This window comes from Thamnophis elegans, chromosome 5 (genome assembly GCF_009769535.1).
Source record: "Thamnophis elegans isolate rThaEle1 chromosome 5, rThaEle1.pri, whole genome shotgun sequence".
NCBI lineage: Eukaryota > Metazoa > Chordata > Lepidosauria > Squamata > Colubridae > Thamnophis > Thamnophis elegans.
Window position 1 is genome coordinate 56431178 of NC_045545.1, and position 14534 is coordinate 56445711.

The 14534-nt window shown below is 34.7% G+C and overlaps 1 protein-coding gene across 1 annotated transcript in view; it reads right to left on the reverse strand.

The window, feature by feature from the left end:
• Positions 1–5546: 5546 nt before the first annotated feature.
• CD34 (CD34 molecule) overlaps positions 5547–14534 on the reverse strand; it is a 34705-nt gene continuing 25717 nt past the window's right edge. The window contains exons 5-8 of the mRNA XM_032217760.1: positions 13387–13522; positions 11264–11325; positions 8806–8970; positions 5547–7121 (exon numbers count right to left, since the gene is read on the reverse strand). Coding sequence (XP_032073651.1) covers positions 6930–7121; positions 8806–8970; positions 11264–11325; positions 13387–13522 — 555 coding nt within the window. The 3' untranslated portion in view covers positions 5547–6929. The remainder of the gene's footprint in view (positions 7122–8805; positions 8971–11263; positions 11326–13386; positions 13523–14534) is intronic.

The window sequence follows — 14534 nt, forward strand, 5'->3', positions numbered from 1 at the left end:
TGAGATTGTATATTTTTGTTATTGGAATAAAACTAATAAAACAAAAATGCAAAACATAGAATGTGTCGTTAAATGAGCCCATATTTCAGAAACACTCGCAGTCAGTTGTTTTTTTTCATATAAGTATCTCAGACTCCTTCTTCACACCAGCAAGGGGTGGAGTTTGTGGTCTGCCAAAAACCACAGCTTATTAATGGCTGGAAATTGTTCTTTAGACACTGTTATTAACAGACTCTCAGTGACACTCAGCAGGGGCAACTCTAATAACTTTCAATTCCACCAATAGAAGGGTTGTTAAGAGTTTCTAAAGAAATAACAGAAAATCAAATGTGGTTAATAAGAAATTTTGGTTGATGCTGTTTTAATTGGTTACATGACTAAATCCTCTTTAGTTGCTGAGCATTTCTTTCAAATCTTTCCCAGTTTAAAGAGTTTGTGGATGCTACCATTTGCTATTTGGCCAATTTTCACTTTAGTTGAATGTATATTATTCAGTAAAGCATCCAAGAAAAAAAGTTATTTAAATTCTTCTTGTAAAAATTGTTAGCTAATTATTTATCTTTCTGAACGTTCCTTGCAGTGCATCAAACATAAGATATTAGAGTCTGATTTACAATGACTCAGAATTTGAGTCCATCTAAGTAAATGCCACCTACATTTCCTGGCTACAGGCAAAAGTCTTCCACGCCTTTTGCTTAAGTCCAATTAATTAGAAATGTATAAAACTGAAAGTTGACTTGAATACTTTTACAGCAAAATGCAATGTAATAAAATGTGAATAAAATAATTTGATGGAAGTAGTTCTAGACCCATTATTTTTCTCGCATGTTGCTATAAATAATACATCATGATTTCATCCACAAATTAAATGAAGAACTAGGCATCAGGTCCTTTTTCTTTTAATTAGTGGAGACCTATGAATGCAAAGGAGATAAATACTGAATTGTACTTTTCTCATTGCACTACAGAAACTGAGCAGAAGGAAGCCATTATCAGCAGCATGCTTTCCAAAACAAAAGATTAAGAAGGAATTTTTGCAAGGGAAAAAATGCATGTGGGTTGATAAGGAAAAAGTAATAACACCTTCAGCTTTGCTCAAGCCAAAGCTGAGTATGTTTATACACTTGGAGAAAACTTCCTGTAGCTTGGACACAACCTTTTCCGGATTGGCGAACTCTCATATTCTGCACCTCTATTGGTGTCGTGCCTTTCATTTCCTTTGGCTTCAGACAGTTTGGGAACAGCTTTTGTTTTCTTACCCTGTATAAATCAGGGCATTTTTTTTCTGACAAGAGAAATATGTTAGAGATAGGATGAGTGATATTAAAAGGTTATGATTAAGCTGTAGAAGTTACATTTGTTTTTGCAAACAAACCTTTATACCAAACACAATTTATGGATTGTGCTAGCTTCTCTATTGATCAATTTCTAAGGATCTCTAGTAAGAATAGGGAAAATTCAAAGCATTATATTGTTCCTACATTAGTAAGGCTGGCTAATAGATGCAGAAATGCTGGGCATGAAAAAACAGGCATAGCAGCCTTCCGAGACCCTTGAGGCATAGAAAATGTAGCATTGTGTCTCCATATCACATAAAATTAGAGTGAAGGGAGAAGTATGCTTGTGTAGGTCCAACTATATTGGACATTATCATAAATCTCAGAACTCAGAATGCCTTTTAGATAGAGTTGGGCAAATGTCTTCATGTTTTGAAATAATATCCCAAAGCTGGGAGACCAGGCCATAATATAGACCACAATGAGTTTCTAATAACATGAGAGGCATTCAGTTTTCCTTATTTAGAAATAAGATAGTTCTATCCAGGCTACCATTTGTTCAGTTTCTTGAACTCATGTCTTTCTATGTATTATTTTGAAGGATTATTTGAAAGATTCCCCAGCTCAGCCTCACCATTTCCATAGTATAATGGTGTCTTGTCTTCTTTTTCTTTCTCCACCCATATTATATTACTTTTTTGGTAATGTTTATTTCACCAGCATTCAGCCTCCAGAATGGCATCACATACAGGTATATCAATATGACCATGGATACCTCCCTAAGCCTAATGTGTGAAGTGATATGCTCCATTTTGCAAATCCATCTCAGTTAAGGATTAATTTAAGTTCAGCTGGGGGCAGGGGGAAGGGGGAGAGAGTCATCATGACTCTATTATTTTGTCTGACTGATTTGCACAAAATAAATATCTTCTGCATATATAGGCTCATATGAAGAGAAAATGCCATGGAATGTTCTCAAAATATTTCAGCCTGACTCAATCATATATAGCTTGTGTGGATGCTGGGTAATGTTTTGCTCTGCAAAGCATCTCTTTGGAAATGTTCTTTATCACTGAGCTAGAACCCAGTAGCTACCTGATAAGCAGCTATTTGGAGACTGCTCATACTCCCCTAGAAAACCATTTAGAATGGCCATAATATGTTATCAAATGTTCAAATGGGCTCACTTGTGCCCTGCCCCAAACTAGATATTCCTTACGGCATGGTCATAAACTGGTCAACAAAATAGCATCAGATAGGTGGCATTCAATATGCTACTGCAGAATTGTTGAGGATCTTTTGAAATATAATAGTGTATATGATGCAGCTAAATCAAAGTCTTTGAGGCACATAGTTGCTGATGTTGCTGTACAGGGAAAAAAACCAAAACTGAAAAGGTAGAATTACAATGATAAAATGGAACATAAAAAGCATCAATGTAAGAAAGTTCAACAAAGTGAAAAACAAAATGAATCAACTTCAACTGGGCTTTGTAGGCATTGGTAAAGTAGAGTGGATTGGAACTGAGCACATTTGATCAAAGAATTATACTGTTCACTACTAAGGAATGAAAAACAATGAACAGTGTGTTTCATAGCCATTAAAGATGTAGGTAGGCAGTCCTTGGGTGCAACACAGTCAATAACTGAATAATGTTAGTCTTTGCAAGCAGTCCTTTTAGGTTTGACTACAGTAGTAAAGGAATCAGTAGTCAAGAAATATACCACAGACATTTGGTAGAATTGGAATGAAGGCTTTGGAAAAGATACTCAGATGTTCTGATATGTCCATAGCTATCAAAATCAAAATTGTGCAAGCAAAGTTGGACTTTGAAGAAGCAGGATAAAAAAGATTATTGATGCTTTTGAAATTTGGTGTTGGAGAAAACTATTGGAAATACTATGTATATCCAAGTAAATAAATGGATCATAGAATAAATCCATTTGAATTATCATTTGAGGCACAAGACCAGACTCAGACTATCATCTTTTGAACAAATTATGTGATGACCTGAAAGTCTACAATGCTGGAAAGTTGAAAAGCAAAAGAAGAGGACAATCAGCAGCAAGCAGAATAGACTTGAAATATACCAGCAATGGATATACAGTAGAGAAACCTAAAGTGTAAAGCTTGGGACAGATCATTCTGGAGAAAGTCTGTTTCGCTCTTAAAAGTTGATACTAACTAAATAGCTCATAAACGGCTGTTTAAATAAAGGATTCATGAAAAAAGGATGGTAGAAAGAAAAACTAAGAAATGAAAAAAAATGATTTGTACTGATCATGACTGATAAAATATACTGTATATCAATTCCAACAATCCATCCTGCTCATCTGATTTGAAAGTCTTGAAGAAATAGAAATGGCAATTGTCTCATGGCTCTGGAAGAAATTTGGATATTAATAAAAGATAAAGGTTCCTCTCGTACATATGTGCTAGTTGTTTCTGACTCTGGGGGTGGTGTTCATCTCTGTTTCAAAGCCGAAGAGCCAGCACTGTCCAAAGACGTTTCCGTGGTCATGTGGCCAGCATGACTAAACACCGAAGGTGCATGGAATGCTGTTATCTTCCCACCAAAGTGGTTTCTATTTTTCTACTTGTATTTCTAATGTGCTTTCGAACTGCTAGGTTGGAAGAAGCTGGGACAAGAAACGTTATGTGGCAGTAGGGATTCGAACCACTGAACTGTCAACCTTTCGATCGAGAAGCTCAGCGTCTTAGCCACTGAGCCACTATGTCCCTGATTGGATATTAATAGCTGAGATCATAAAGAGCAAGGATCTGCTTTAACAACTCAGGAATATATGGGTTTTCTCTTTACTTTCACTTGTGTAAATGCATTTTAGAATTACAGAGTTGGAAGGGACTTTGGAGTCCCAACTACCTGCTCAGGCAGGAAACACTATACCACTTCAGACAAATGTTGATATTCATTTTTTTTTAAAAGAAACAAGTACAACTATGTTTGAAACAAAAGTGGCTGATGGTATTTTGGGTATACTAGGAAGGGAGGAAAGAAGCTGAGAAGAGCTGAGAAAGAAAAAAAATAAGGAAAGATAATGAGCTGCTGGAGAAAGAATGGAAGGATGGAGAGCGGTCCCAAATTCCGTCTCACCTATGAATTTGACATACCTTTTTGTTGTACATAAACATAAAGCAATGAAAATATATATTGCCTGTATTCTTTCCAAGTAAGGATAAAGGCTGTGTTTTCTATCTTTATTATGGTAATATATTCATTTATTCATTTCTCTATTTTTTCACAGAAAGAAACAGCAAAATGGATATAAAACGTCCTATGCATTCACAATGAAGTATTAGTTGTTAGGCAATTTAAGGAATCCAGTTAGTCTACTACAATATCAATCTTTCTCATATGCCATGACATTTCAGCAAAAATCCCGATTCATGTGGGAGATGTTTGTGGCCTTTGTCTTACCAAGAAGTCCCTACCTTCCCATAAATAGTATTCTAGTGGAGTGAACAGCATCTAATTAAGTCTGTCTTAAAAATGAACAACATGGGAAGAAGCTTGCTGTAATGTGTGAAGGAGTCTAACACAAGTCATGAGCCATTCCTGTGTATTTTGATTTTTTTCTTACATTACCATTTTTGTCTCTACTATTATTTAATTACTGTATCTATGCAAAGGAATATTTCAGCTGAAAACTTACTTTTGCCAAACACTCAGAGACTAACTTAAGGCAAATCATTTCTGCCCATTACAGCTTTTCAATTAAGTACATCAAACCCAAAACAATCAAAATGCCATTTTGGAAATCAGATACTAAGTAACAATTAAAAAATACATATGCTGCTTTTTAAAATTATGAAAATGATCTAAACATATGTATAGTTTACACGAGAGACAATTCCAACATACATGCTTCTTTTATATCATATTAACAATCATGTTTGCTCTACTAAAACACAAAAATGTAAACATTAATCTACTAAATAATTGATTCATTGTCTAGCACCAGCATTTGGACAATACCTGGCAGGAATTCTAGTTCCAACATATCTGGACAAAACCAAATTAGGGATATTTGCATTAAAAAGAAAATATATATTCTTTTCTCTAGTGGGATATTTATTTTTATGTTCATTATCCCATATCTAGCTAATGCTTCCAGTGACAAGCGTAAATAAGGCAGTATTATTCATGTTAGATGTTCTTGAATTATTTCCAGTTAAAACAAAAATATCCATGATAATTAGTAGAAAAAAGACAATTCATTTCAGAGCCTAGTCACATTTTTGTTCTACATTCTATTTTCAAACAACACATTAAATAATCAATACGTTTTAGGATGGGCACTGACGGTTAGGAAGGCAATGGAGAAAAATATTTGGGGCAAGAAAAGAGGGTTAGAATATTTAATTTAGTCTAAAATATAGGCTAAATTAAAGCATGACTAATGTTATCTTATACAAATTTAAGCATACCACTTAAATATAGATATATTTGCATTTTCATTTTCATTTATAGACTCTCAGATGTTTTGCTTGAAAATTAGATTCAAAGGCAAAACTATGACATAAATATCAATTTAGAAGTAAACTGCATTGTATTCAAACCCCAAGATGTTAAAATAGGATTCCAGGCTCAGAAATATGTAACTCTACTTACTGTAACTGCAACTGCAACTAATGCCACTCTTGATTTCAATTTAATTAACTGTATCTGGATTAAGAATAACACTTCAAATTTATTTCCTTTATGTTAAAAAAAAATCAGTGACTTTTGGAATTCAAAGGATGTACTTGCTATGAGTTCTAGTAAGAGTCCCAGAAGCATCTAGAAAGTACTGTGTAGGGGAAAAAAGTTGCTTGCTTGTTCTTATGTACAGTATATGGACAATGAAAACAAAGTTTGAAAGAGACAGATCATTTGAAATTAGCTCAATTGCCTACTATACTGCATTTTCATGTTATAAAAGTCTCCTAACTTTTCCTATTTCTTTTAAATTGAAAATGTACTCAGTTCTTTCGAATTAAGCAAATCTGGTGAACAGTTTATTTTGTGTTGTTTAAGAACAGCCTCAATTATATTTCAAAAGGCTTTTGATGAGTTGCAGAGTTACAATCATCTTATATTATGTACAAATTGCAGCATAGCCTGCCCTAAGTGCAGAAAGGTAAAAAAGACAGTCTTAGATGGGTATGAGAAAGGCTGGTGATTACCAAATTCTAGGGACGTTCAGCTGCATACTATTCTGGAGCTGTAGTTGTTACATCTCTGTTGTATTTTAAAATTAAATTAAATTTACATTTTAAAAAAGTGAAAATGCCCTTTCTTACTCTAAACAGCATCAGATAGATATTAAACAACTCTCAAATAAGTGAAAAATCTAGGAAACATGCCTTGTGTCTCCCTGGATGAACTATTGTGAAGGATATCACATTTAAAAGTAGAAAAATAAAATAACCCCACATTTAGTCCACATTTATTAAGAACATACCCAATCCCATTGAAGCAGTTTGCTAATTTTACAATTTCCATACACAAATGCTGCGTCAGCCCTGAAAAACTAATGTTAACGCTTAAAAAAAAGATATTATAATTTCATTTAGGAATTTTTACTCCTAGCTCCTCTTTGTAGCTCCTCTTTGAGCTTTTCCAGCTGCATTAAGAAGGTCACAGCATTTTCACAGTTCTGTATCAGCCACAACCTGGGGCTTTGTTTGGTGTCCATTTTTTGAGGATGGCTGGCCAGTTCCATTTTCCCGAGCCCCTCCATTGAGATTTGGTTTATCCTGCAGGTCAGGCTGCTCTTGAGAGGCCACAGGGATCTCAGGGTTGCCATGGCTGTCATTTTCGATGTAATAAGGATCTTCACCCTAAAGAGGTTAGAGATATAAATAATAAAATTCAGAATTAGGCAAAGTTATTCAAAGGTCAACAAAACGATTTAGCTTCTATATAGAAAATAAAAAAAAAATGTTCTTTCAGTCAGGCACTTCAGTCAGGGATTTAGAAAAGTATATTAAGATAATATTCTTGATGGAGTGGACAGGGAGGCCTTGTTCATGTATGAAGTATATTTCAGTGGCCTATCTGATCAATGATAATAATACAAATAATTTGACTATAAGCTTGTCAATAAAATGAGAGATTGGATCAAATACTGAGAATCCGGAATACAGTTTCATTAATATTTTTGTCTATCCTGGTATCTAGGGTTTGGAGCGGAAAATTATTCATAGTTTACTTCCAGATTTTTTTAAACTGGAAGCACCAGAAAACTAATCTGGAGTTTTTTGCTCAGGGACAGATGTTTTAGCAATAAGTTATGAAATATCCCCATGGATTGTAAGAGGTATTGCTCTATCTCTTTGCCCTATTATTTGATTCATACACAAGCTCACCTGCACCTATATTTCTTGATTGTAGAGATTGACAGTAATACCACTAATTTGCAATAATGGAATGATAGTCTATTTTCTGAAAGCTAATGTACAGTCCATAAGTAAATAAATGGAATAACAGGTCATCCATTAACTATTGCTGTGTTGACATTGGCATTGAATTTGTCAAGAGTTTTTATTACTATATGGTAGGACTATACAGTGCTTTGGATTTAGGTCTGGGAAAGACACACTCTGTGGAAAAATGACACCTTCGGTATGGTATTGCAGGTGTTCCTCCCAAATGTTCTAAATATCTTTTGAAAATTGTCTATGAAACTCTACAGAGTTCTATGTTTGCATTCCAGGTTAATTAAGGTGACCTACAGAAATTCATTGTATGAAAGTGGTTATTTAAAGAGAAAGATTTTTTCTTGGAGAAAAACTCTTAAAAAAACACAAGAAAAGGGTCATGTCCCACAGATTTTGCAAAATCATTAGAGTTCATTAGAACGGTTCCAGCTATTTGCATTCCAATATTCCTATAATATCTCAAAAAGATATTTTCCTGGAAAATTATATGGGCAGTCAATTTATATGTGACTGAAACCCCATGAACGGTATTGAAGTAAAAGTGTCAGGTGCTGTTTCCCAGTTCCACTTCTCTACTTCATTTTACCACCTTCTGGATTTGGGAACAATATTTGCACATCCCCAGATATCAAAAATAAAAATTGATTACAGTTGCAGTTGTGCATTTAGCTGACATAGTTAAAATCAAAAGGTTGCCAGCCAGCCTAAAGATAGAAGAAACAGAAATTGAAAGCAACAAATGAATTAAGAAAAATATTTTCTTTTTCTTCACATTCTTTATTTCATCATTTGGTGATAAAATCATAGGGAAAGTTTTTAATGCAGCAGAAATAAGAGGAATAAATCCAATCTGAATTTAAAGCAGGAGGATATTGGGAATAATATGATTCCTATTTGGTGGTATTGATAAATTGTTTAATCTTACTGTTGAAAAAAGTAAGCATAACTTGAAATTGTAGAATATCTTATGGAAATGAACACATCACTTATAGTAATGGAAGAATAGCAATCCTGTCATTTTTCTCTGCAACTGCTGTTACATGCCTTCAGCTTTCTACTTGTTCTGCCAACTATAAGCACTAACCAGCCTCTCTCCCATGGGACTCCAGCTTCGTCGTCTCATAAGATAATATCCAGCTAATCCCAAAAATGCCAACAGCAGGCCGGTGGTGACTAAGGCAATAAGTGTCCCCCGAGAATGGACCTGGTGAATCTCAGTGCGTTCCTGCTTGTGGGATTTTATCCCAAGCTAAAAGGAAAAAAACAAACAAAAACAAAATAGAATTGAACCAAAGAAGTATGAAAACACCTATCAGGAATGCAAACAGCAGAAATGATAGATTCTTAAAGGTGATTTGTCATTTCTTACTCCATACAGTTTATGTCTTTTAATAAAATTTGTTACATAGAAAAGGTGCTTCCTCTGGTTTTTGTACCCTAGTTTAACACAGCTACCTCCTATGTCAGGTAGCTTGAAGGTTTTCACTTTGAAGTACTCTCATATCTTGTTTAAACAAGACATAGCAGGAATGAGGAAAGGACAACATAACAGTTCCAAACTGTTTAGAGTGTTAAAATATCCAGTTTATGGGGAAATGAGGCTGACAAAATGCCCTATTAAATCTTAAAAAGCAAAGCCTTTAAAAAAACAGTTTTAAAAGTAAGTTCTTACTAAAGATTGAAGATTTTATAATCATCCGTCATTTATCTTTCTGGGCTGATAGCTTCCTGGAAGAGCAGAAGAGGCAGAATTAGCCTCTTCTGGGAATGATGGGTTATGTGATGCTTGCCAACAACTTAAAAACATCCCAAGAAATTTGCACATTATTGCTATTACACGTTTCACATGTGCTAGTGTAAACAATAACCTATTGCATATAATACAGACTAATTCTTTATATCATGGTATGACATTAGGTCTGAGGTAGACTTACAGAGTATAAAGTAAGACAAACAAATAGCAAAAAAAACATTTTAAGGGAATGCAGAAAATAAAAAAGGCACAAAAGGATAGGACTAACAGCAATAAACAACTACAGACAGATTGGGCACATGTGCCAGTTGGCTATATTTCAGGCTAGACAAGTACATTGGGAGTAAAGGAAATACAATAATAAAAGGATGTGGCTTGAGGAAAAGGAAGGGGATTATATAAGAAAGAGCAAACTAGTGTAAACAACCATGCACTGGTGGAATAAATTTTGGACTCCATGTAAACGTACCTAAATAAATTCTATCAAAAGTGAGACACAATAGGTGGAATAGTATTGTCCATTTTGGGAGGAAAATCGCAGCAACATAAAAGAGAACCCAATCAAATCTCTTAATCCAAAGTAATCCAAAGCACCTCATTCACTGTGTTTCTTTCAAATGATTTAAGAATTCAATCTGAAGATTGAATTGTGAGTTGCTGAATCTCTTTGAAATTGAATCACGCAACTTTAAGATATGCATGTTTGGCAAGATAGTTTGGAAAGAGAGAAGTCCTGTGTTCTTCATATGTTTTGCATGTTAAATTACAATAGAAAGGAAACTAATTTTCAGGATGCAATTTCTGGAAAATTGGACTTTCTTTTGCACTTTGTAATAGAACACTGCACATCTTGAAAGCTATTTACCATATTTTTCGGAGTATAAGATGCACCAGAGTATAAGGCACACCAAGGTTTCGAAGAGGCAAATAGAAACCCAAGTTTTTGAACTCTGCAGACCTCCCAAAAGGCCCCTTTTTTGCAAAAATGGGCCCGTTTTTTTGTCAAAAAAAGGGCTAGCATAGCCTTTAGGAGGCTTATAGTGTGCTCCTGGGGGCTGGGGGGACCAAAACGAGTGAAAAACGGCCTTTTTTTTTTTTTTTTTGCTCATTTCTGCCCTCCCCAGCTCCCAGGAGCACTCTGCAAGGCTCTAAAGGCTATGCAAGGCCATTTTGGTGAAGGGGACAGGGTTTTGGGAGGCAAAAAATGCTGTATTCAGTGTATAAGACACACCCAGATTTTCACCCTTTTTTGGGGGGGGGGATGGAAAAGGGTGCGTCTTATAAAATATGGGTATGTCTTTAATGAATGAAATAACTCCATGAAATCAGTTTCACTTTGTCTTCTGAAATATTCTCTGGCGAATCTGATACTAAAAGTGGTTTCTTCACATACAGGATACTGTAGATGCCCAGAAGCCTTTTCTGCCCAATAGAACTTTTGGTTGACATTTTAAGTTGATGACAACTCAAATCCATGAAAATGCATATTGCTTTTTGCTTAAAAGTGTTTTAGTGCTTAAAACATTTTACTCTGTTTTATAAAAATGGTAAGTTGGAAATTGTTTGGGAAATTCCCAGAGTCCGTTGCTTGTTATAGTAATTTGATTATTAAATTATAGATATTTTATTCCACATTCTTTGTGAAAAATATCACTGTTCATTTACATTATTTTAGTCATAAAGGATCTTGACATACAAACTTACCATTCAGATTTTGTAATATTTTAGGTTTTAATTTTTTTTATTCTGTTTCACCTAACTCCTATATGTAAAAGAATGAATAAATTACCGCTTTCAAATCTGGTTTCTTGCCATCCAGAAAGACACACAATGCGTCCGCACGTATATTTTCTAAAGCAGAGAAAACAGAAGAAGAATATTGGAATTATTTATCAAGCAAAGAAGCTTTAACAATATTTACAGTATCACTTCCACAGGTTTTATTCAAAGTTATATATGGCTTATATAACTGTGGTTTATTAAATAAATCACAATTGACTAGAGTGATAAAACATAGCATCATCATATGCTGTTGATACATAGTATATACCATAGCCATGAATAGATATGCGATAGAACTGTTAATTGACTCTGTGGAGATTGTTTGGGTCTCGATGAGGAAGAACACATTTTAATTGAATCCCTCCAAGAAGGAGTGGCTTTGGATCTACAAATCTAACAATTGCAAGGAAAATCCATTTCTTAAAACTCTAAAGGTTGTATTCCTTTGTTCAAAGATGTTTTTTAATTTGAGAATTCTCCTGTTTGAAAACCAGATGTCAGATAAACCTTTTTGTACAATTAAAACTTTTTTTCCCTGGATTTGGAGGACTTACTTATAGTCACCAAAGATCTAGTCACTTCTATTAGATCATAGGTGTCAAACTTGTGGTGTCACGTTGCCGTCATGTGATGTTTCATGACATTTTTCCCATTCACAGAGCTGGGGTGGGCATGGCCATTATTAAAAAATGCTCAACATGGGATGACTCTTGAAGGACCTGTGGAAACTGAAGCTGCTGGAGAATGAGAAGGCTGCAGTAGTAATGGGAGTTGCCTTAATTTCCAACTGAATATTGGGTGTGGTGTAAGGTGCTGGTTGCCACATTTAAAACTTATATAGATCTGATCCTGGTTATCTGGTTATCTTCTCCTTAATTCATTTGCCTGTCCAAACAAATGAAATAGTATAGCAATAGACTTAGATTTATATACTGCTCCATAGTGCTTTGCAGCAGTCTCTGGGTAGTTCACAATGTAAGCATATTGCCACCTATAATCTGCATCCTCATTTTACTGACCTTGGAAATATAGTAGGCTGAGTCAACCTTGAGCGGGTCAGGATTGAACTCCTGGCAGTGGGCAGAGTTAGCATGCAAATACTGTATTCTAATCACTGTGCCACCATAGCTCATGAATAAATAAAAATCAACTCTTCCACATTCGATCTCTCCAAGATTATACCTGATGTGGCCCTAAGGCAAGCATTCTTTGAAACTCCCTTCCAGTGGAAATGTCACATCACTCTTAGGATCCAGGAAAACTTTGAAAACCAACTCATTGGAGAGAGGTTTTTTTAAATTGAAAGATGGGACACACTCATGTCCCTATGTGTGCTTCTGGAAAATAATTATGTGTATTTAAGGATTTGGAGAGTATTTTATCTGTTTACCTGTTTAGCTGCCTAGATCCTATGGGAGAAGACAAAATTCAAGCATAATAAAAATACATAAATAAGTTATAAGTGATGGTTTACAAATCAAACTGAGTGTGTTTGCACAAATTTAATAAATTTATTAAATAAAATTCTAAAATAAAACCAAATAACACTATGGCCCATGCAATCTGTGAATCAAGTCAGAGTTTTCAATTAGTATTTGAATGCTGTTGTAATATATACCATCTATTGTTTTGAATTTAATAATGACAGGAATGTGGGTGAAAGAGGTTCTAATTTTTTATTTGCTGCTGGCCACAACATTTAGCTGATTTTGAAAAAAAAAACCTAAGGTGGGATAGATTGGTTAGCCCCTAGATAAGAGATAACAAGGAAATCCCATGGCTGTAAACTAACTGGGAAGTAAAAAACCAAAAACAAAAGTAAACCACTTCCTGACCTTAATTTTTTGTTGAATAGAAGTAACACCTATCTGAGGACACCTATTACATTTTGAAATGGTTGGTTTTTCAAATATTTTCTATAATCTAAGGATGAAAAAGATAGTAAAAACTTTGGGTTTACTTATCTTGCAAACCCATAATTGCAGGATTGGGGCTAAATGAGTTATATGTAAGAGTTGTTGAATCAGCCAAAGGTAAAATAATGGTTTCATGAGACATGTGAAATCTAGTCAATCTTAGCAAGTCACTGACCAATTTGATTACAAGCTATAATAAATCCCTTCAACTAACCTGTATTGTTAACTGCAAGCAACAACATGCAGTGGTGATTCATATCAGAGTTGGCCAGTTCAATATGGCATGGCACTTCTTTTTTTTTACAAACCAATTTGCTCAATCCCTCCCCTTTGTTTCTTTTAAAGTTTTCCTAAAAAATAAGACAAAACAAAAACAGTTACAATTGTAGAACATTTTTCATCATTTGTTTTTCTTTACATTTATCCAAAACCAAGTGGCATATTAATTATCACTGGTTTCTACCGTGTTTCCCTTAAAATAAGACAGGGTCTTATTTTTTTACCCCCCCCCATAAGCATTTGGCCTTATTTTTGGGGAGGTCTTATCATTTTTGAGATGCAGGGGGCGGCGAGCATGGTTACCTCATGGCTGCTACTGTGCTGCAATATTTTGGGGGAGGGCTTATTTGAGCTAATGCACTCAGAAGTCCGAATAGGCTTATTATCCGGAGAGGTCTTATTTTTGGGGAAACAGGGTATAAACATAGCAATATTTCCATGAGCTACAGTCTGTTCTCCCAGTAACATCTATTTATGGATTTCTTGGCTCAAAATCTACAAAGGTTAAGAGAAACCATAAACATTAAGAACAATTTTCCAAGAAGGCATAGCAACTCCATTTATGGAATCCCTATTTTCTACTATGACTTTCAAAAATACATGCATAGAAATATTCTTTACGGTACATTAATGAGCACATCTCTAAAAATGGGAAAGATTATGTGAATTATAGCACATGAAAGCAGACCTACAGTAGTTTAGAACATGTTTAAGCTATATGCTTGGGATTCTTAATTGTTTCACTGAAGTATAATGGATGGAAAGGATTACATGTCCACTTATTAAAACATTATAATAAATCAAAATAGAGAGAATATGTACTAAAATATTTGTCAACACATTTCCGTGGATACTGATTACTAATTAAATATAATCTTAAATTGCTGATTAAATAAGTAATGTCATTATAACAATTCATTCTGCAACTATGTCCTAAACGAGCCAAGGCACTCTTAATGTTTTGAAATCACGAGCACCCTGTCCTTTTCCACTGTTACCAGGCAGGAGATGAGGGAAATAACAAGCACAGACTTGGCCTTCCTGTTTCAGAAATGCCTTGAGTATTTCAAATGGTTTTTTCAT